Genomic DNA, 22,998 nt, shown 5'->3' with positions numbered 1-22,998 from the left:
TGAGCCACAGGCGCCGCCCGATTTTTTTTTTTTTTTTTTTTTTTGAGACAGAGTCTCACTTTGTTGCCCTCAGTAGAGTACCATGGGGTCACAGCTCATAGCAACTTCAAACTCTTGGGCTTAAGTGATTCTCTTGCCTCAGCCTCCCCAGTAGCTGGGACTATAGGCGCCCACCACAACGCCCAGCTATTTTTTGGTTGTAGTTCTTGTTTGGCAAGCCAGGGCTGTATTCCAACCTGCCATCTCTAGGGCTGGCACCCTATCCACTTAAGCTACAGGCGCCAAGTCTAGTTTTTATGTTTGTAATACAGAAGGGGATCTCACTCTTGATTAGGCCAGTCTTGAACTCATGAGCTCAAGCAATCCACCTGCTTTGGCCTCCCAGAGGGCTAGGATTACAGGCATGAACCACCTTCCTCGGCCTCAGCCATTCTACTTCTGAGTATATACCTGAAAGAATTGAGAACAGGGTCTCAAAGAGATTTTTTTTTGCAGTGTTTGGCCAGGGCTGGGTTTGAACCTGCCACCTCCAGCATATGGGGCTGGTGCCCTACTCCATTCAGCCACAGGTGCCACCCCTCAAAGAGATATTTGTATACCTGTGTTCATAGCAGCATTATTTATAATAGCCAAAATGTGGAAGCAAGTCAAGTGTTCATGATCCATGGATGAATAGATAAGGAAAATGTGGTATATCTGTACAATGGAATATTATTCAGCCTTCAAAAAGAAGGAACTTTTCTGTAATATGCTACAACATGGATGAACCTTAAGGACATTATGCTAAGTGAAATAAGCCAGTTACAAAAAGACAAATGTGGGGCAGTGCCTGTGGCTCAAAGGAGTAGGGCACTGGCCCCACATGCTGGAGGTGGTGGGTTCAAACCCAGCCCCGGACAAAAACTGCCAAAAAAAAAAAGACAAATGTTGGATGATTCCTGTTATATGAGATACTGACGAGGAGTCAAGATCATAGAGACAGAAATAGAGTGGTGGTTGTCAGAGTCAGAGGGAATGAGGAGTAGTGTTCAATGGAGGCCATGTTTCAGTTTTACATGATGAAAACAGATCTGCAGATGGATGTGGTCATGGCTATACAACATTATGGTATTACTTAATACCACTGAATTGTTCACTTAAAAGTAGTTAAGGTGGGCTCGGTGCCTGTAAGCTCAAGCAGCTAAGGCGCCAGCCACATACACCAGAGCTGGAGGGTTCAAATCCAGCCCGGGCCTGCTGAACAACAATGACAACTACAACCAAAAAATAGCTGGGCGTTGTGGTGGGCGCCTATAGTCCCAGCTACTTGGGAGGCCAAGGCACGAGAACCAAGAGCCCAGGAGTTGGAGGTTGCTGTGAGCTGTGATGCCATGGCACTCTACCCAAGGTGACAGCAAGTAGTTAAGGTGGTAATTTTTTTTTTTTTTTTTTTTTTAGAGACAGAGTTTCATGGTATCGCCCTCAGTAGAGTGCCGTGGCGTCACACAACTCTTATATGTATTTGACCACAATAAAAGAAATTCAGGGGGACTTGGTTTGAAGTCATAACAAATTACAACTACATTTAATTGTTTTCTGAGAGAAAGAAAAAAATACCCACAATTTTTGTATGGTAATGAAAAAATTTTAAAGGATACAGTATAATAGGACATTTATCTGGGTTTTTTTTTTTTTTTTTTTTTGTGGTTTTTGGCCGGGGCTGGGTTTGAACCAGTCACCTCCGGCATATGGGACCGGCGCCCTACTCCTTGAGCTACAGGCACCGCCCTTATCTGGGTTTTATATTATAAATGAAAAGAGACTGGAAGAACATAGAGGGGCTGTGAAAAAGAGGGAATTACTTACAGAAAAAAGTTAAAAGACTCTTGTGTATATCTGTCATCTCTGCTTGTTTTATTTATTTAGTTAGTTATTTTAGGTAAATTCAGTCTAACATTCTATTTTAAATTTTTTTGAGACAGAGTCTCAAACTGTCACCCTGGGTAGAGTGCTGTTGCATCACAGCTCGCAGCCACCTTCAACTCCTGAGCTCAAGTGATTCTCCTGCCTCCACCTCCCAAGTAGCTGGGACTACAGGTGCCCACCACAACACCCGGCTATTTTTTTGGTTGCAGCCGTCATTGTTGTTTGGAGGGCCTAGGTTGGATTCAAACCCACCAGCTCAGGTGTATGTGTCTGGCGCCTTAGTCACTTGAGCCACGGGGGCCGAGCCTATTTTAAATTTTTTGGAGATGTGCTCTTGCTTTTTTTTTTTTTGGCCGGGGCTAGGTTTGAACCTGCCACCTCTGGCATATGGGACCAGCACCCTACTCCTTGAGCCACAGGCGCCACCCTGGAGATGTGCTCTTGCTATGTTGGAGAGCCTATGTGTAAGAGGGAATTACTTACAGAAAAAAGTTAAAAGACTCTTGTGTATATTTGTCATCTCTGCTTGTTTTATTTATTTAGTTAGTTATTTTAGGTAAATTCAGTCTAACATTCTATTTTAAATTTTTTTGAGACAGAGCCTCAAACTGTCACCCTGGGTAGAGTGCTGTTGCATCACAGCTCACAGTAACCTCCAACTCCTGGGCTTAGGCGATTCTCCTGCCTCAGCCTCCCGAGTAGCTGGGACCACAAGCGCCCGCCACAACGCCCGGCTATTTTTTGGTTGTAGTTTGGCCGGGGCTGGGTTTGAACCCGCCACCCTCGGTATATGGGGCCGGCGCCTTACCGACTACACTTTATTAAAACATTTTCCTCTTATTAGGTGTCTGGGTTTCCCATTTAGAGTTATTATGAGTAAAGTTGCTATGAAATTGTATGAAAGTCTTCATGAGGCTATGTTTTCATTTATCTTGGGTAATTAACCACCTAGGAGTAGAATTGGTCATATTCTAAATAGGATTGGGTTGGTCAGTAACTTTATAAGAAACTGACATATTTCCAAAATCATTAGAATATTTTATATTCTGATCAGCTGTATGAAAGAGTTCCAGTTCCTCTACATGCCCATCCTTGTTCTCAAGCATGGCAAGCGTCAGAATTTTGTTACAGCTCTGTTTTCCTGACATTCACATGGTTCATTCATTTTCTAGATCCTGGCTCAGAGATCACTTTCTCAGTGCCAGGTCTTCCCTAATACATTTCCTGCTTAATCTTATTTAAGCACATTACTTTCAAACATATATTCTGATTATTATTTTTATTATATGTTTCCCACTTGTTAGTATCTTAGCTCCTGGAAATATAGAGAATGGGAGAAGTAGAAAAAAATCTTCTCTATATTTTTTGGGAGAAGAAAACCCAGAGGGGGATTTGTAACTGGTTTAGCAGTGCAGAAGAAGCAACAACGTGGAAGTAAAATGGAAGTGGAACAGGCAGTGAAATGATTTGTATCATAGAACCCTGTAGGTTCAAGAGTTAGATGTATTAGGTAGCTAAGTTTCACATACCAAAATAGGATGGCTTCAGATTCAGGATTATCAAACATAGTTTGTGTGTTTGCTAGAAGGTGAGCAGACCCATTAGCAAAATACTAAATGTAGACAGATAAGCTGAAAATCTGTTTCATCACACAGCTTGCTACTTCCAGAAAGCTGATAGGCATACTCGTCCTTGGCAGGAGGTTGAAGTCTTCTCTGGGGAAATTTAGTATCCTGAGTTAAAAGGTTGTCTCAATTTATAAAATAAAAGTAAAGAAAGGAACTTGCTTCTTTTGACTCTGTCATGAAGCCTTCCCGTCCATAGCTTCACTCATATAACTCGAGATTCTGTTTGGTGGCTCATGCTCAGGTGTGAATGGCACAGTGAAAGTATTCACTTGATGGGCGGCGCCTGTGGCTCAGTGGGTAGGACGCCAGCTGCATATACCTAGGGTGGCGGGTTCAAACCCAGCCCCAGCCAAACTGCAACAAAAAAAATAGCTGGGCATTGTAGCGGGCACCTGTAGTCCCAGCTACTCAGGAGGCTAGGGCAAGAAAATTGCCTAAGTCCAGGAGTTGGAGGTTGCTGTGAGCTGTGACGCTATGGCACTCTATGGAGGGCGATAAAGTGAGACTCTGTCTCTCTCTTTTTTTTTTTTTTTGTAGAGACAGGGGTCTCTTTTTTTTTTTTTTTTGTAGAGACAGAGTCTCACTGTACCGCCCTCGGGTAGAGTGCCATGTCGTCACACGGCTCACAGCAACCTCTAACTCTTGGGCTTACGCGATTCTCTTGCCTCAGCCTCCCGAGCAGCTGGGACTACAGGCGCCCGCCACAACGCCCGGCTATTTTTTTGTTGCAGTTTGGCCGGGGCTGGGTTTGAACCCGCCACCCTCGGTATATGGGGCTGGCGCCCTACTCACTGAGCCACAGGTGCCACCCGAGACTCTGTCTCTTAAAAAAAATAAAAAAGAAAGAAAGTATTCACTGAAAGTAAGCCTCCAACATGGCTGCCAGTACATGCATACCAAGTGAAGAAGGGGACTGAAAGTGAGGCTGTCCTACAGTTTAGTATGTGCAGACTTTTTTTGGCCGGGGTCAGGTTTGAATCCGCCACCTCCGGCATATGGGGCCATTGCCCTACTCCTTGAGCCACAGGCACCACCCTGTATGTGCAGACTTTGATGATTGAAGTCCAATGTCCTGCTTTAGTGTTCCAAAAAATTGTCCAATTTTTTTTTTGTTTTGTTTGCTTGTTTGTTTGTTTGTTTAAGACAGAGTCTCACTGTTATCCTCAGTAGAGTGCTATGGCTTCACAGCTCACAGCAACTTCAAACTCTTGGGCTTAAGTGATTTTCTTGCCTCAGCCTCCCAAGTAGCTGGGACAACAGGCACCCACCACAATGACCAGCTATTTTTTTTAGAACCTCTTTTTTTTTTTTTTTTTTTTGGTTTTTGGCCAGGACTAGGTTTGAACCCACCACCTCTGGCATATGGGGCAGGTGCCCTACTCCTTGAGCCACAGGCGCTGCCCTCCAGCTATTTTTTTTAGAGACAAGGTCTTGCTCTGGCTCAGCTGGTCTTGAACTCAAGAGCTCAGGCAATCCACCTGCCTAGCCTCCCAGAGTGCTAGGATTACAGGTGTGAGCCACTGAGCCCACCCTTAATGTCCAGTCTTCTAACAGTATGGAGGGAAGGAGGGCGACTCTGGGCTGAGTGGGGTCAGGGACAGGGTGTGGAGCTGGAGGTGGGGCTGTCTAACAGCTGCAACTGTGGACTTTCAAACAATCTCTACCACCCTGGTTTAGGAGATAAGTAGTATCTCTTACCCTTTCTTAGGTTTTAGTTCCATGAACTTGTGTTATTTAGGATTCTCTCCCTGCTCGCTTGATAGCAGCTCTGTTCTTCTCAGTTATCTATTCCTTCTACGTTCCATATTCCAGAATGTTTATGCTGTCACCTCTGTTCTTGTCCATGTGGTTTTCTGCTTTATAAAATACCCTCTTTGTGCATGCATGTATGTGTGTGTGTTTGAGTTTTAGTGACTTCTAGGAGGAAGCAGAAATAAGCATAAACAATATTTTATTCTTTTTTTTTTAATTTTTTTTTTTTTTTTTGTAGAGACAGAGTCTCACTTTATCGCCCTCGGTAGAGTGCCATGATGTCACAGGACTCACAGCAACCTCCAGCTCTTGGGCTTCCCGATTCTCCTGCCTCAGCCTCCCGAGCAGCTGGGACTATAGGCGCCCGTCACAACGCCCAGCTATTTTTTGGTTGCAGTTTGGTCCGGGCTAGGTTTGAACCCACCACCCTCAGTATATGGGGCTGGCGCCCCACTCACTGAGCCACAGGCGCCACCCACAATATTTTATTCTTAACAAGTCTTAATTTTCCATTATTTTGTTGATATATTTCATTTATTTTTTTTTTCCTCTCTGTTTTGGGGCTTTATTTATAGCTTTTATTTTATTTGGCTTTATCTTTTATTTTACTTAAAAAGATTTTTTTTTTTTAGAGTAACAAAAATAATAGCTGGGGCACAACACCCTTAGCACAATGGTTACAGCACCGAGGGTGATGGGTTCGAACCAGGCCTGGGCCAGCTAAAACAATAATGACAACTGTAACAAAAAAAAATAGCCAGATGTTGTGGTAGGCACCTGTAGTCCCAGCTATTTGGGAGACTGAGGCAAGAGAATCGCTTAAGCCCAAGAATTTGAGGTTGCTGTGAGCTGTGATGCCACGGCATTCTACTGAAGGTGACACAGTGAGACTCTGTCTCAAAAATAAAAATTGCTGGGTGTTGTGGCGGACACCTGTAGTCCCAGGTACTTGGGAGGCTGAGGCAAGAGAATAATTTAAGCGCAAGAGTTTGAGGTTACTGTGAGCTCTGACGCCATGGCATTCTATCCAGGGTGACAGCTTGAGACTCTGTGTCAAAAAAAAAAAAAAGTTTTTTAGAGATGGTGTCTCTCTGTTTCCCAGTCTGGAGTGCAGTGCTATTCACAGATATTATCATATGACATCAAAGCCTTGAACTGCTGGCCTCAAGTGATGTTGTGTCTGTTTCAAGCTCACAGAGTAGGTGGGACTACAGGCAAACTCCACTATATCCAGGCTATTTTTATTTATTTTTTTAAGAGACAGAATCTCACTTTATTGCATGAGTAGAGTGCTGTGTCATCACAGCTCAGAGCAACCTCCAACTCCTGGGCTTAGGTGATTCTCTTGCCTCATCCTTTGGAGTAGCTAGGAGTACAGGCACCCACCACAAGGCCCAGCTATTTATTTTTTTGTTGCACTTTGGCTAGGGCCTGGTTGGAACTCACTACCCTCCGTATATGGGGCTGGCACCTTACCCACTGAACCATAGGCGCCGTCTTATGTCCGGGTTATTTATAGCCTTTATAATTATATGCTTTTAATTGAAAATTGGGAAGATGGTTGAGATAAATGCTTTTTTATCTGCCTTTTAAGTAGAACTCGTTTGTTTGTTTTTGAGACAGAGTTTCACTGTGTTGCCCTCAGTAGAGTGCCATGGTGTCACAGCTCACAGCAATCTCAAACTCTTGGGCTTAAGCGGTTCTCTTGCCTCAGCCTCCCCATTAGCTGGGACTACAGGAAACTGCCACAATACCTGGCTAGCTGTTCTATTTTTAGTAGGAATGGTGTTTTGCTCTTAGCTCAGGCTGGTCTCAAACTCTGCAGCTCAGGTTATTACCCTCCTCAACCTCCCAGAGTGTTAGGAGTAAAGGCCACTATGCCCAGCCCTTCGTGGGGATTCTTTTTTTTTTTTGAGACAGAGTCTCAAGCTATCGCCCTCGGTAGAGTGCTGTGGCATCACTGCTGACAGCAACCTCAAACTCTTGGGCTTAAGCAATCCTCTTGCCTCAGCCTCCCAGGTAGCTGGGACTACTGTCACCCACCACAACGCTGGGCTATTTTGGTTATAATTGTCATTGTTGTTTGGCAGGCCAGGCTGGATTCGAACCCGCCATCTCCAGTATATGTGGCTGGTGCCTCAGCTGCTTGAGCAACAGGTGCCCCACTGGGGATTCGTTTTTTGGGGGATGAGGGGACAGAGTCTTGCTATGTCGCCCTCAGTATGGTGCCGTGGCATCACAGCTCACAGCTACCTCCAACTCTTGGGTTTAAACGATTCTCTTGCCTCAGCCTCCCAAGTAGCTGGGACTACAGGTGCCTGCCACAACGCCCGGCTATTTTTTAGTTGGAATTGTCATTGTTTTAACAGGTCCAGGCAAGGCTCAAGCCCTCCAGCCCCCACTCCATGTATGTGGTTGGTGCCCTACTTACTGAGCTAAGGGTGCCGAGACCCTTCATGGGGACTCTTTTTTTTTTTTTTTTTTTTTGAGACAGAGCCTCAAGCTGTTGCCCTGGGTAGAGTACTGTGGCATCACAGCTCACAGCAACCTCCAACTCCTGGGCTTATGCGATTCTCTTGCCTCAGCTTCCCAAGTAGCTGGGATTGCAGGCGCCCGCCACAATGCAGGGCTATCTCTTGGTTGTAGTTGTCATTGTTGCTTGGCAGGCCCTGGTTGGATTCAAACCCTCCAGCTCTGGTATATTTGGCTGGGTCCTTAGCCACTTAAGCTACAGGCACCAAACCCATGGGGATTCTTAAAAGTCGAACTACAGCGTTTGCCAAAAGTCCTGGGGCATAGAAGCAATGTGATAACAATACTTTACTAAGATTATAAGATTAGTCTTTCAGTGGTTTGCTTAAGGTATGCAGTATAAACTAGAAGAAGGTAAAGTGATCACCCAAGTAATTGTCTTCCAGTTAAGAAATAAGGTCTGGATTACTGTGTAAATGTGTAAAGGAAAATACAGCAAATGTAAAATTTTGCATATAAAAAGATTTTGAAGGATTTAGTGACTTGACTAGTAGTAAAGGTTAGAAAAAAAGGAAAGTTTGATTGTAAATCTCTTTAATGTTTGTACCAATTTTCTCTTTATATTCCTTGGAGCATTCAAAGGAGGAATTTCCCAAAAAGCAAAGCATACAGTAAATCTTAACTACACTGTCAATGGATGAATTAACAGCTTGGTTGACTTGGCCTAAGGAGAGAACAAACTCTGCTGCCTAGGAGATAACTTTTTCCCCAGAGGAGACTGCACCCTTTTGGGCTCAGTTAACTGTAAAGAGCTAAATACTGTGTGCTTTAATCGATATAAAATGTTAGAAACAGCAGTTAAAGATCTGTGGTTGCTTGAAGATAAGGAATATTAAGGAGGGAGGGCAAGGACATGAGGAAATTTGGGGATGATGGGTATGTTCACTATTTTGTTTGTGATGGTTTTACAGTACATGCATATGTCAAATCTTATCAGATTATACACTGTCAAAATGTTTATTGACAAGCTGGGTATGGGCATGCCTACCTGTAGTTCTAGCTATTTGGGGAGGCTGAATCAGGAGGATCCCTTGAGCCAGGAGTTCAAGGTTACAGTGAATTGTGATTGTACCACTGCATTCAGGCCGGGTAACAGAGCAAGACCCCATCTCTTAAAAAAATTAACAGTTATAGCTCAATAAAGCTATTTTAATGTGGAAATATAGACCACTAAATGAGAACAAGCAAAAACTATTTAGAGCAAGAGAGTCACTTGCATTTGGCAGAGACTTAAAGGCGGACAGAGGAGTTAGTTGGAAAGCTTTAGAATGGAAAGAAGGGAAAAGCTTCGTGTATGCCATATTTGGAGGATGTTGGCATGGGGAAGCTGTAGGCTGGCTAACTAGAAGCAGGGTATTACTGTGCAGTTTGTTGGAGGTACATATTTTGTGTTTTTTTGTTTTGTTTTGTTTTGGAGACAGTCTCACTTTGTCACCCTCGGTAGAGTGCCGTGGTATCACAACTCACAGCAACCTCAAACTCTTGGGCTTAAGTGATTCTCTTGCCTCAGCCTCCCTAGTAGCTGGGACTACAGGCGCCCGCCACAATGCCCGGCTATATTTTTGTTGCAGTTTGGCCAGGTCCGGGTTTGAACCCATCACCCTTGGTATATGGGGCCGGCGCCCTACTCAACTGAGCCGTAGACACCACCCATATTTGGTTTTCATTGGTTGATCCTAAGTTGCAAGTGGGGACAAACATTAGGGTTTTAATCAAGTCATTGTTATGTATGGGCCAATGGATTTTTGTTTTGCTTTTTATTTGTGATTGACACATAATAATTTGACATATTTATAGAGTACTGTGTGATAGATATTTCAATACATGTAAAAATTGTGTAATGGTCAATTCAGGGTAATTAGCGTTTCCATCACCTTAGACATTAGTAATTTCTTTGTGAAATACAATTCTCTTTTAGCCATTTTGAAATATACAGCACATTATTTTTTTGTTTTTATTTTTTTAGAGACAGAGTCTCACTTTACCTCCCTTGGTAGAGTACTATGGTGTCACAGCTCACAGCAACCTCTAACTCCTGGGCTTAGGCAATTCTCTTGCCTCAGCCTCCTGAGTAGCTGGGACTACAGGTGTCCCCCACAACACCTGGTTATGTTTTTGTTGCAGTTTCGCCGGGGTCGGGTTCGAACCTGCCACCCTCAGTATATGGGGCTGGCGCCCTACCCACTGAGCCACAGGTACCGCCCTTGGTTTGTTTTGTTTTTGTTTTTTGTTTTTTTGTTTTTTTTGTAGAGACAGAGTCTCACTTTATGGCCCTTGGTAGAGTGCCGTGGCATCACACAGCTCACAGCAACCTCCAACTCCTGGGCTTAAGTGATTCTGTTGCCTCAGCCTCCCGAGTAGCTGGGACTACAGGCGCCCGCCACAACGCCCAGCTATTTTTTGGTTGTCGTTCAGCCGGGGCCGGGTTTGAACCCACCACCCTCGGTATATGGGGCCAGCGCCTTACCGACTGAGCCACAGGCGCTGCCCGGTTTGTTTTGTTTTTGAAACAGTGTTTCACTATGTCAACCTTAGTAGAGTGCTGTGGCATCACAACTCACAGCAACCTCAAACTCTTGGGCTTAAGTGATTCTCTTGCCTCAACCTCCCAAGTAGCTGGGACTACACGTGCCTGCCACAACACCTGGCTATTTTTTGTTGCAGTTGTCCATTGTTGGTTAGCTGGCCCAGGCCGGGTTTGAACCCACCAACTTTGGTGTATGTGGTTGGCACCGTAACCACTGTGCTACAAGTGCCGAATTTATAGTACATTATTGTTAACTCTAGTCATTCTTCTGTGAAATAGAACATCAGAACTTATTCCTCCTAATTGTAGCTTTGTATTTGTTGACCAGTCACTCACTGTTCCCATCCTCTTGATAACTGCTCTTCTACTCTATTCTATGAGAACAGCATTTTAGATTCTACATATGAATGATGAGGTCATGCAGTATTTGTCTTTCTGTGCCTGGCTTATTTCACTTAACATAATGTCCTCTGTGTTGTTCCACATGACAGAATTTTATTCATTTTGGTGGCTGGATCGTATTTCACTGTGTATATGTTGCACGTTTTCTTTATAGATTTATCTGTTATTAGACATTTAGGTTCATTACATATCTTGGGCCAATTCACAACAGCCAAGATATGTAATGAACCTAAACGTGGTTTTATTTGGCTTCCTGGACTGGTTGCTAGAGGTAGTCAGGATTCCTTGTTTATTATTGTTGATAGGAGGTTGGCTCCTGGGGATGGTTGTTCCAGGTTGTGCGTCAGAGTTCTATTTTTATAGCTATAGTCCAGCCTTTGTCTGATAGTATAGTCAGCCTGTCATTAAAAAAAAAAAATTCCAGGCGGTGCCTGTGGCTCAGTGGGTAGGGCGCCAGCCCCTTATACTGAGGGTGGTGGGTTTGAACCTGGCCCCAGTCAAACTGCAACAAAAAATAGCTAGGCATTGTGGCCAGACACCTTGTAGTCCCATCTACTTGGGAGGCTGAGGCCAGAGAATCCTCTAAGCCCAGGAGTTGGATTTTGCTGTGAGCTATGACACCATGGCACTCTACCAACAACAATAAAGTGAGACTCTGTCTCTAGAAAAAGAATAAAATAAATTCCATAAGAATTGGGACACAGGCCACATCTGGGACAAGATATTTGCCATATGCATAACCAACAAAGTACTTATATGCAGAATATATATATATATATATTTTTTGTAGAGACAGAGTCTCACTATATGGCCCTTGGTAGAGTGCCGTGGCGTCACACGGCTCACGGCAACCTCCAACTCCTGGGCTTAAGCGATGCTCTTGCCTCAGCCTCCCGAGTAGCTGGGACCACAGGCGCCTGCCACAACACCTGGCTATTTTTTGGTTGCAGTTCAGCCGTGCCCGGGTTTGAACCCGCCACCCTCGGTATATGGGGCCGGCGCCTTACCGACTGAGCCACAGGCGCCGCCCCAGAATATATTTTTAAAATTGCAATTTAATAAGAAAAGGAAAACCCAGGCGGCGCCTGTGGCTCAGTGAGTAGGGCGCCGGCACCATATGCCGAGGGTGGTGGGTTCAAACCCAGCCCCGGCCAAACTGCAACAACAAAAAAATAGCCGGACGTTGTGGTGGGCGCCTATAGTCCCAAGCTGCTCGGGAGGCTGAGGCAAGAGAATCACATAAGCCCAAGAGCTGGAGGTTGCTGTGAACCGTATGACACCACGGCACTCTACCGAGGGCAGTAAAGTGAGACTCTGTCTCTACAAAAAAAAGAAAAAGAAAAGGAAAACCCAATTATAAAAGTGGGCAAAAGGCTTGAATTAGCATGTCACAAAAGAAGATACCCAAGTAGCTACTAAGCAGATGAAACCATACTGTTGGGGGAAATGCAGTCATCAGGGAAATGCAGACCAGATGAGATACTGCCACCTGTCTATCAGAACAGCTAAAATTAAAGAATAAGCATTACCAAGTGGTAGTATAGGTATAGAGCAACTGGAACTTTCTTTTTTTTCTTGTTTTTTGAGACAGAGCCTCAGGCTGTCACCCTGAGGTTAGAGTGCTGTGGCATCACAGCTCACAGCAACCTCCAACTCCTGGGCTTAAGTGATTCTCTTGCCTCAGCCTCCCAAGTAGCTGGGACTACAGGCACCTGCCAGAACGCCCAGCTGTTTTTTGGTTGTAGCTGTCATTGTTGTTTGGCAGGCCCAGACTGTATTGCAACCCGCCAGCTCTGGTGTATGTGGCTGGCACCTTAGCTTCTTGAGCTGTTTGATGGTGCCTACTAAAGCCAAACATATGTACTGTATATTCTGTGGCCCAACATTAGCACTCCTGGCTTTACTTCTGATAACAATGAGCATTTACATCCACCAAATAACATGTGCAAAAATATGATAGGCCTGAAAAAAAAAATGATAGGCCTGGGTGGCACCAGTAGCTCAGTGGGTAGGGTGCTGGCCACATACACCAAGGCTAGCGGGTTCGAACCCAGCCCAGCCCTGCTGAACAACAGTGACAACTGCAACAACAACAAAAATAGCCGGGTGTTGTGGTGGGCGCCTGTAGTAACTGCTTGGGAGGCTGAGGCAAGAAAATCACTCGAGCTAAAGAGTTTGAAGGTGCTATGAACTGTGACACCACGGCCCTCTACCAAGGGCGACATAGTGAGACTCTCTAAAAAAATAAAATAAAAATGATAGGCCAGATGTAGTGGCTTACGCCTGTCAATCATAGCACTATTGGAAGGCTGAGGTGGATGGATTCATTGAGCCCAGGATTTGGAGACCAGCCTGAGCCAGAGCGAGACCCCATCTCTACTAAAAATAGAGAAACTAGTTGGGCTTTCTGGCAGGCGCCTGTAGTCCCAGCTACTTAGGAGGCTGAGGCAAGAGAATTGCTTGAGCCCAAGTGTTGGAGGTTGCTGTGAGCTATGATGGCACAGCACTCTATTGAGAGTGACATAGTGAGACTCTGCCTTAAGAAAAATATATGATAACTGAAAAGAGGAACCAACCCAAATGTTTATCAATAGTAGAATTTATTTATTTATTTATTTATTTATTTATTTGGTGGTTTTTGGCCGGGGCTGGGTTTGAACCCACCACCTCCAGCATATGGGAATGGCGCCCTACTCCTTGAGACACAGGCGCCACCCAGTAGAATTTATTTTTTAATTTTTTAGATATATTCATAAAGTTGAATACTAAAAGCAGTGAAATAGAATGAATTCCTGCTACATGCAGCAATATACAGATGTATATACTGATAATATATATTAACCTTATAGGCATAGCATTGAATAGAAGCCACACATAAGAGTTAATATTATTTGATTACATTTATAAGAAATACAAAACAGGCAAAATAATCTATGGTGATAGAGGTGAGTAATGGTTACTTTTTTGTGGATTTATTGACTGAGGAGGGTACATGGGAGGCTTATGGAATATTGGAAATGTTCTGTCACTTTATCTGTATTGTGATTATTTAGGTATATACATTAAAAATTTTTTTTTTTTTTTTTTTTGTTGGAGAGTCTTGCTTTGTCTCCCAGGCTAGAAAGTAGTGGTTTCATCCTAGCACATAGCAACCTCAAATTCCTATGCTTCAGTGATCTTCCTGCCTTAGCTGCCTCAGGTAACTGGGACTATAGGCATGTACCACCATCCCCAGCTAATTTTTCTTTCTTCTTCTTTTTTTTTTTTTTTTTGAGACAGAGCCCCAAGCTGTCTACCCTGGGTAGAGTGCTGTGGTATCACAGCTCACAGCAACCTCCAACTCCTGGGCTCAAGCGATTCTCCTGCCTCTGCCTCCCAAGTAGCTGAGACTTCAGGCACCACCACAATGCCCAGCTAATTTTTGGTTGCAGCCATCATCCTTGTTTGGTGGGCCCAGGCTGGTCGAACCTGCCAGCTCAGGTATATGTGGCTGGCACCTTAGCTGCTTGAGCCACGGGTGCCGAGCCTAAAAAACACCTTTTAAAAATCTTGTACTCATTATTTCCTGTTTCAGCTGTCAGTCTTGTAAATAGTCTCTTTCTGTTTATACCTTCCCTTAGACCAGTGGTTCTCAAACTTTCTAATGCCACAATGTATTTTCATTGTTAAAAAAGGGTCGCAAATAGCCGGGCGTTGTGGTGGGCGCCTGTAGTCCCAGCTACTTGAGAGGCTGAGGCAAGAGAATCGCTTAAGTCCAGGAGTTGGAGGTTGCTGTGAGCTGTGTAATTCCATGGCACTCTACCCAGGGCCATAAAGTGAAACTCTGTTTCTACAATAAATAAATAAATAAATAAAAAAGGGTCGCAACCCACAGGTTGAAAACCGCCTTCTTAGACCATTTCTCCCTCTGTCTTCCCTACCTTCTATTAAATGAAACCCTAATAAACTTGTTTCTCAAATATCCACATTGAGAATCTTGTAACTCCTTTATTCCCTTTTTGCAGTCAGTCCTTAAATCCTATTAGCTCTTCTTGTAAAATATCTCATAGACATTCTACTTCCAAATTATTTCTGTGCTAGAGTTTTAACATTGACCAGAAGCTTAGATCATTGCCAAGGACCTAACTGGTTTCCCTGCCTCTCATACTCAGAACTATTCTACATTATGCCAGCATAGCTAGCTCCCTTTCCCCCACAATATTGGAAGTTTATCTTTCTTTTTTGTAGAGACAGAGTTTCTCTTTATTGCCCTCGGTAGAGTGCCATGGCATCACACAGCTCACAGCAACCTCCAACTCCTGGCTTAGGCGATTCTCCTGCCTCAGCCTCCCAAGTAGCTGGGACTACAGGTGCCCGCCACAACACCCGGCTATTTTTTTGTTGCAGTTTGGCCGGGGCTGGGTTTGAACCCGCCACCCTCGGTATATGGGGCTGGCGCCCTGCTCACTGAGCCACAGGCGCTGCCCAATATTGGAAGTTTTTGTTTTTGTTTTTTTGTAGAGACAGAGTCTCACTGTACCGCCCTCAGGTAGAGTGCCATGGCGTCACACAGCTCACAGCAACCTCCAACTCCTGGGTTTAAGCGATTCTCTTGCCTCAGCCTCCGGAGTAGCTGGGACTACAGGTGCCCACCACAACGCCTGGCTATTTTTTGGTTGCAGTTTGGCCGGGACTGGGTTTGAACCCACCACCCTCGGCATATGGGGCCGGCGCCCTACTCACTGAGCCACAGGCGCCGCCCAATATTGGAAGTTTAAAAGCTAGCTTTCTATGGCTCATGCCGGTAATCCTTGCACTCTGGGATGCCAAGGCAGGTGGATGCTTGAACTCACGAGTTCTAGACCAGCCTGAGCCAGAGCAAGACCCTGTCTCTAAACATAGCCAAGCGTTGTGGCGAGTGCCTATAGTCACAGCTACTCCGGAGACTGAGGGAAGGTAATTGCTTGAGCCCAAGTGTTTGAGGTTGCTGTGATCTATGATGCCATGGTACTCTACTGAGGGAGACAAAGTAAGACTGTGTCTAAAAAAAAAAAGCTAGCTTTCTAAAGCACCATTCAAATGCTATTACCACTCTATTACTTCCTCTCCTCAAAAGCCTTGAGTGGGTCTCATCTCTGGCACATGATGTACAGATCAGGATACAAGCATTGTATTCAAGACACTTGTGGTCTGGCCCCAACCCACTGTACTATTTCCCCATCCATGCCCAACCCTTTGGAAAACTGGAATGCTGCATATTTCTAAACCAATTTTGGTTTCTATTACATATACCTTTTTTGTTCATGCTCTTCTTTCACTAAATACTTCTTTTTTTTTTTTTTTTTTGAGACAGTCTCACTATGTCACTCTTGGTAGAGTGCTGTAGTGTCATAGCTCACAGCAACATCCAACTCTTGGACGTAAGTGATTCTCTTGCCTCAGCATCCCTTGTAGCTGGGACTACAGGTGTCTGCCACCACGCCCAGCTATTTTTTGTTGTAGTTGTCATTGTTTGGCAGGCCCAGGCTGGGTTTGAATCCACCAGCTCCGGCGCTGAGCCAAACTAAATACTTCTTCATATCGGACATCTCAAATTGTTTCTTTTTTTTTTTTTTTTTTTTTTTGTAGAGACAGAGTCTCACTTTATGGCCCTCGGTAGAGTGCCGTGGCTTCACACAGCTCACAGCAACCTCCAACTCCTGGGCTTAAGCGATTCTCTTGCCTCAGCCTCCCGAGCAGCTGGGACTACAGGCGCCCGCCACAACGCCCGGCTATTTTTTGGTTGCAGTTTGGCCGGGGCCGGGTTCAAACCCGCCACCCTCCGCATATGGGGCCGGCGCCTTACTGACTGAGCCACAGGCGCCGCCCCTCAAATTGTTTCAATATGTGTTAGGGAATGTATGAAGTGCTTCATGAAATCCTTGAGACCCTCTGAAATTATATAGCTAGCAACATAGGTGCATTCCTGCATAAGTGCATCTTTCTGGAGAAAGGCCTTCTCATGGAGAGATTCTCAAAGAGGGCTGGGCTCAGTAGCTCCCACCTGTAATCCTGAGACATCAAATTGGATGGATTGCTTGAGCTCAGGAATTGGAGATTAGGCTAAGCAAGAGTGAGACTCTGACTCTACTAAAAATAGAAAAAACTGGTCTGGCATTTTGGCAGGCAGCTAAAGCCCCAGGTACTCTGGAAGCTGAGGCAGGAGGATTGCTCAAGCCCAAGAGTTTGAGGTTGTTGTGAACTATAATGTTATGGCAATCTACCCAGGGTGACAAGAGTGAGATTCTGTCTCAAAAAAAAAAAAAAAAAAAACGAGAGATTCTCAGTGGAGGGTCTGAACCGCCCCCCCAAAAGTTAAATTGATTTTGTGGCCTTTGAAGGAATATCAGTTAACCCATTTTGTGTGTATTTACCACAGTTATGCCTCTTTAAAACTTAGTCCTTAATGTGTTAGGTAATAAAACTTCTTTTATAGGCTCGGCGCCTATGGCTCAAGCGCCTAAGGCACCAGTCACATACACCTGAGCTGGCAGGTTCGAATCCAGCCCCGGCCTGACAAACAACAATGACACCTGCAACCAAAAAATAGCTGGGCGTTGTGGTGGGCGCCTGTAGTCCCAGCTACTTGGGAGGCAGAGGCAAGAGAATCGCTTGAGCCCAGGAGTTGGAGGTTGCTGTGAGCTGTGATGTCACAGCACTCTACCCCGGGTGACAGCTTGAGGCTCTGTCTCAAAAAAAAAAACCTTTTTTTATAGGTAAACTATATTTAAAGCTCAAAGTTTTGGGTTCAGGTAAACTGTCCTCATCTAATTTTTAGTTTCTAGGTATAGCTCTGTGTGGAATTTATTTTCCTCAAGAGATAGTATCTTAATATTTTTCACTTTGGTATTTTTAGTTAAAGGAAATTTTTTTCCTCCCACTCCCACATGACTTTATAAACTAGTAGACAATACCATCTCTGTATACTTTGATGTAATAGCCCCTTTTTAAGTCACATTTTTCATCACTTTTTTTTCTATTTTAGATTCCTATAGGCAATGGAAACTGATCTCAATTCCCAGGACAGAAAGGACCTGGACAAGTTTATTAAATTTTTTGCTCTTAAGGTAATATGTCCATTTTCTTGAGTCTAGAACTGTTAGAAATAACTTCTGTGCTTCTCCCTTTTGAGAACCCTCTTTGGAAATGTAGCATACATAACAGCTTGCAGCTTGCCGGTTTTAAGGGATACTTCTGTCTTTTGTAAACCAAACTGTGAGATATGGGGGTGGTATTGGGGGTGTAACTAAAAAATACCTTCCAATTTTCCACAGCTACTTGTTCGGAATTTTTTTTTTCCCCCAAGGCTGTTTGTAGAAATGTCAAACTGTTATGCCAGGTTATTGGCACCGTATGTTTGCCTGGGGTAGGAACAAATACTCTGAACTGGACTGGGCAGCATTTTGGGCATATTTCCCTAAGCTTCAGCTAACCTTGCAATGTCCAAATTTCATTTCTTTTTCCCTTCCTTGTAAATGGGGAATTAAAAGTGAATTTTGAATGCTCTATTTTCCTAAATCTAAAAATCATTTCCACCCGTATCACTTCTTCCTCTCAACCATTGCCATGGTAGAACAATCCATGTGGTTGATTCTAGTAAAATTGTATGGAAGACTTTTGCCATATGGTCCAAGTGACATGAATAATTGTGGAATTTTTGTTTTAGATTTACTGTGGTGACATAACTTTGTGGCAGTGAAAATTTAAACCCACAATTGGATTTCTTTATGAACGTCATAGCTACCATGTGCTGCTTTTCTTCTGCCATATGAAAGTATTATATATTTCAATTTTCAAACTATAATTTCGTTCATTAGTTGACACTATGTCCTCGTGAATATTTACAATACTGTTTTTTGTGGATAGTATTTATTTTGATCTGTTACTGAACATTTAAAATTCTACTTTTCCCTTAAATATAGTTAATTGGCATCTTTTAAACCCTGTATTGGAAGGCTTTTGACCCTGATCAAGAGACAAATCAATATAAGACTTTTCATCTTTTGTTTGCATTTTTTAGACTGTCCAAGTGATTGTCCAGGCTCGGCTTGGTGAAAAGATTTGCACCCGTTCATCTTCATCCCCAACTGGTTCAGATTGGGTAAAATTTCTTTTTTGTTGTTAAGGGGAATACTGTGGTGTTTGTCACAAAGAATGAATATAAAGTTCTCAAGAGCAATAATAAGGATTATATTATTACTAAATAACATTAAAGTATCTAATCCCATTTGATCCATTTACTTGGAAAGAATGTTCCTTATCAAATATGAGTCCTGAGTTCATTTGATTCTTGACTTTCTGCTGTGATAGGTGAAAAGCTTAATCGTTAGAAGACACAAAGAATATCTTGTTAACTAATTCCTGTAGTAGGTAGCTTTTCCAGCCTGAGATTGGGGCTTTGATGCAGGATTATCTCTTATGGGGAAGTGAGGAATGAAAGTCTTCCTTAACAGAGCCATGTCTGCATTAACTAACTTACTAATTTCTGTTTCCGTAATGTTCTTATGAATGATTCATGCAAAAGTCCCTTTTGTCTTCTAGTTCAACTTAGCAATCAAAGACATCCCAGAGGTTACACATGAAGCAAAGAAGGCACTGGCAGGGCAGCTGCCAGCTGTTGGGAGGTCTATGTGCGTGGAGATCTCACTCAAGACTTCTGAGGTATGATTATGGCCAGGATGGTGCCTTAACCTAGCACTAAAGGTTTTTCACACTCAAGTCCAGCTCATTTCTTAGTCTTATACCTGATCTGAGGTTTCCCTCTGTAAACATCTTGGTATTCTCTGAAGGGGTCATGGTTTTTAAACTTCTTATTTCAAATACATGGAATAGACAGGCTTCTTGTTCTCTTATTCATACGACCTATTTATATTCATCTTTCTTTTTTTTTTTTATGAGATAGAGTCTCACTCTTTCACCCTTGGTAAAATGCCGTATCATCACAGCTCACAGCAACCTCTAACTCTTGGTCTTAGGCGATTCTCTTGTCTCAGCCTCCCAAGTAGCTGGGACTACAGACACCCGCCACAACACCCAGCTATTTTTTTGTTGCAGTCATTGTTGTTTTAGCTGGCCCAGGCTGGGTTCAAACCCACCAGCATCAGTGTATGTGGCTGGCGCCATAACCACTGTGCTACGGGCACCAAGTTGAATCATATTTATTTTATTTATTTATTTATTTATTTGTTGAGACAGAGTCTTGCTCTGTTGCCCAGGCTGGAATGCCATGGCATCACCCTAGATCATAACAACCTCAAACTCCTAGACACAAGTCATCTTCATGCCTCATTCTCCCAATGGGACTACAGATGCCTATCACAGTGCCCAACTAATTTTTCAGTTTTTAGTAGAAACAAAATCTCACTCTTGTTCAGGCTGATCTTGAACTCCTGAGCTAATGCAGTCCTTCTGCCTCAGCCTCCTAAAGTGCTAGGATGATGATGTTTATTTGTAGGTATAGCTTGCTGTGCTATAACTTTATTGTTTCTATTTTTATTTTATTTTATTTTATTAGAGACAGAATCTCACTTTATCGCCCTCGGTAGAGTGCCGTGGCGTCACAGTTCATAGCAACCTCCAACTCCTGGGCTTAGGCGATTCTCTTGCCTCAGCCTCCTGAGTAGCTGGGACTACAGGCGCCCGCCATAACGGCCGGCTATTTTTTGTTGCAGTTTGGCTGGGGCCGGGTTCCAACCCACCAACCTCAGTATTTGGGGCTGGCAGCCTACCCACTGAGCCAGAGGCGCCGCCCCAACTGTACTGTAACTTTTAAAATTTTGTTTGTTCAGCTTATTTTACATTTGGATTGAAGTAGATTTTGTTACTTTCGTGTTTGTTAATCTATTTCTATTTCCACTAATAGACCGTGAGGCGGGTCCATTTATTGTATAATAAAAGATAAACGGAGTTTGGAGCTATACAAAGCCAAGTTTACATACCAGCTGAGTGACTTTCTAGCCAAATTACTTAACCCCACTCCCACTAGCACAGCCAAACCAGCAGGACAATTCAGTCTTGTGGGGCTATAATATTGTATCATTTAACCCTTATTAGTAAAGTACCTAACGTAACATATATTGGGCAATCAACACATGTTCCTGTTTATACTCTTAACTGCTTTTCTTCTTAAAGACAGCAGCTATGCCACATCTTATGTATCTTTGTAGTTCTTCAGGTTCCTTATGAAATGAGTTAGGACATATAAATAAATAATCACCTCTGTGTCCTCAGGGCCCTACAAAGTGCCTGCAATGGCATGTAGTAAGCTTTTATTTATTTATTTATTTATTTATTTATTTAGCAGTTTTTGGCCAGGGGTGGGTTTGAACCTGCCACATCTGGCATATGGGGCCGGCGCCCTACCCCTTTGAGCCGCAGGTGTTGCCCGCTTTTAAGAATTCTTATTTAGGCTTGGCGCCTGTAGCTCAGGCAGCTAGGGAGCCGGCCACATACACTGGAGCTGGCAGGTTCAAATCCAGCCCAGGCCAAAAAATAGGTGGGCCTTGTGGCGAGTTTCTATAGTCCCAGCTACTTGGGAGGCTGAGGCAAGAGAATCACTTGGGCCCAGGAGTTGGAGCGTGCTCTGAGCTGTGATGCCACAGCACTCTACCCAGGGTGACAGCTTGAGACTCTATCTCAAAAAAAAAAAAAGAATTCTTACTGAATGATCAATATTTATGGGTGGCGCCTGTGGCTCAGTGAGTAGGGCACCAGCCCCATATACCGAGGGTGGTGGGTTCAAACCCAACCCTGGCCAAACTGCAATAACAAAAAAATAGCTGGGTGTTGTGGGCACCTGTAGTCCCAGCTACTCAGGAGGCTGAGGCAAGAGAATTTCTTAAGCCCAAGACTTTGAGGTTGCTGTGAGCTGTGATGTCAACATAATGAGACTCTGTCTACAAAAAAAAACCCCAGAACAAAAACTTGTCATTCTTCTTTATTGAATTTCCGGTTATACTTTGAATTATTTTCCTTAGCGATCCATAGGGAGTCTAAAAGAAATCTCTAGAAGAACTCTTTCCTTTCCCAAGCATATGTGAAATCTGATAAACGTCTATTCTTTTTTTTTTTGTAGAGACAGAGTCTCACCTTATTGCCCTCAGTAGAGTGCCGTGGCATCACACGGCTCACAGCAACCTCCAAATCCTTGGGCTTAGGCTATTCTCTTGACTCAGCCTCCCAAGTAGCTGGGACTACAGGCGCCCGCCACAACGCCCGGCTATTTTTTTGTTGCAGTTTGGCCAGGGCTGGGTTGATAAACGTCTCTTCTTACTGTCCTAGAGAAACCATACCAACTAGTTTTGTCACTCTAGTATCTAAAATAGTTATTCCTTGGTTTTTATGTGGAAATTTAAAATTAATCATGTCATTAAAAAATGAGTGTGGGGAGGTGCCTGTGGCTCAAGAAGTAGGGTGCCAGCCCCATATACTGGAGGTGGCAGGTTCAAACCTGGCCCCAGCTGCAAAAATAAATAAATTAAAAAAAAAAAATGAGTGTGACAAGAAGGATATATATTAAGGACGCATTTTAAAATTTGATCTAGAACTTATAAGTCTGTTTTTTTGAGACAGAGTCTCATTATATCGCCCTCGGTATAGTGCTGTGGCATCATAGCTCTTAGCAACCTCAAATTCTTGGGCTTAAGCAGTTCTCTTTCCTCAGCCTCCCAAGTAGCTGGGACTACAGGTGCCCACTACAATGCCCGGCTATTTTTTTGTTGCAGTTTCTGTTTAGTAGGCCTGGGCCAGGTTTGAACCTGCCAGCCCCGGTGTATGTGGCACCCTAACCACCGAACTACGAGCACCAAGCTGGAAAAGTCACTTATTCCACAAATTTACTCCCAAAACTAAGAAAATAGTACTCTCCTGACTGATTAGTAAAAAGATTACTTGTGTTCAAAGATCATAATTGTCATTCTTAGTAAGTGACCCACAGGAGTGTTAGAAGGTTGAGGAATTCTGGCTTTTTAGTCATTTCTTTCTCTTTCCCACCTGCTAGGCTATGTTTATTCAGAATAACACATAGGCTAAACATTTTGGCTAAAGATATCAGATAGCTAAAAGATTTTTATGTAAAGAGTTTGTTAAGGTAACAAGTTTTACTAAACTGTGGGTGTCACCTAAAAATATCTCCTGTAGATTTGGAGGGAAAGTCTCTTTCCTTCCTTTGGAAAGTGTTGGCCTTTCTGAAGAACAGATTGAAAAATACATATCAAGGGCGGCGCCTGTGGCTCA

The 22,998-nt window shown here is 43.6% G+C and overlaps 1 protein-coding gene across 5 annotated transcripts in view; it reads left to right on the top strand.

Moving 5' to 3' along the window:
- Positions 1-22,998, top strand: part of ATG13 (autophagy related 13) — a 57,198-nt gene that overhangs the window by 10,246 nt on the left and 23,954 nt on the right. For all 5 annotated transcript variants that reach the window (XM_053560517.1, XM_053560516.1, XM_053560514.1 and 2 more), the window contains 3 exons: positions 17,750-17,831; positions 18,785-18,865; positions 19,306-19,425. In XM_053560517.1, the coding sequence (XP_053416492.1) occupies positions 17,763-17,831; positions 18,785-18,865; positions 19,306-19,425 (270 nt within the window). In that variant the 5' untranslated portion in view covers positions 17,750-17,762. The remainder of the gene's footprint in view (positions 1-17,749; positions 17,832-18,784; positions 18,866-19,305; positions 19,426-22,998) is intronic.

Source organism: Nycticebus coucang, chromosome 14 (assembly GCF_027406575.1).
Source record: "Nycticebus coucang isolate mNycCou1 chromosome 14, mNycCou1.pri, whole genome shotgun sequence".
NCBI classification, from domain to species: Eukaryota; Metazoa; Chordata; class Mammalia; order Primates; family Lorisidae; genus Nycticebus; species Nycticebus coucang.
This window is presented reverse-complemented; position numbering and strand designations above follow the sequence as displayed.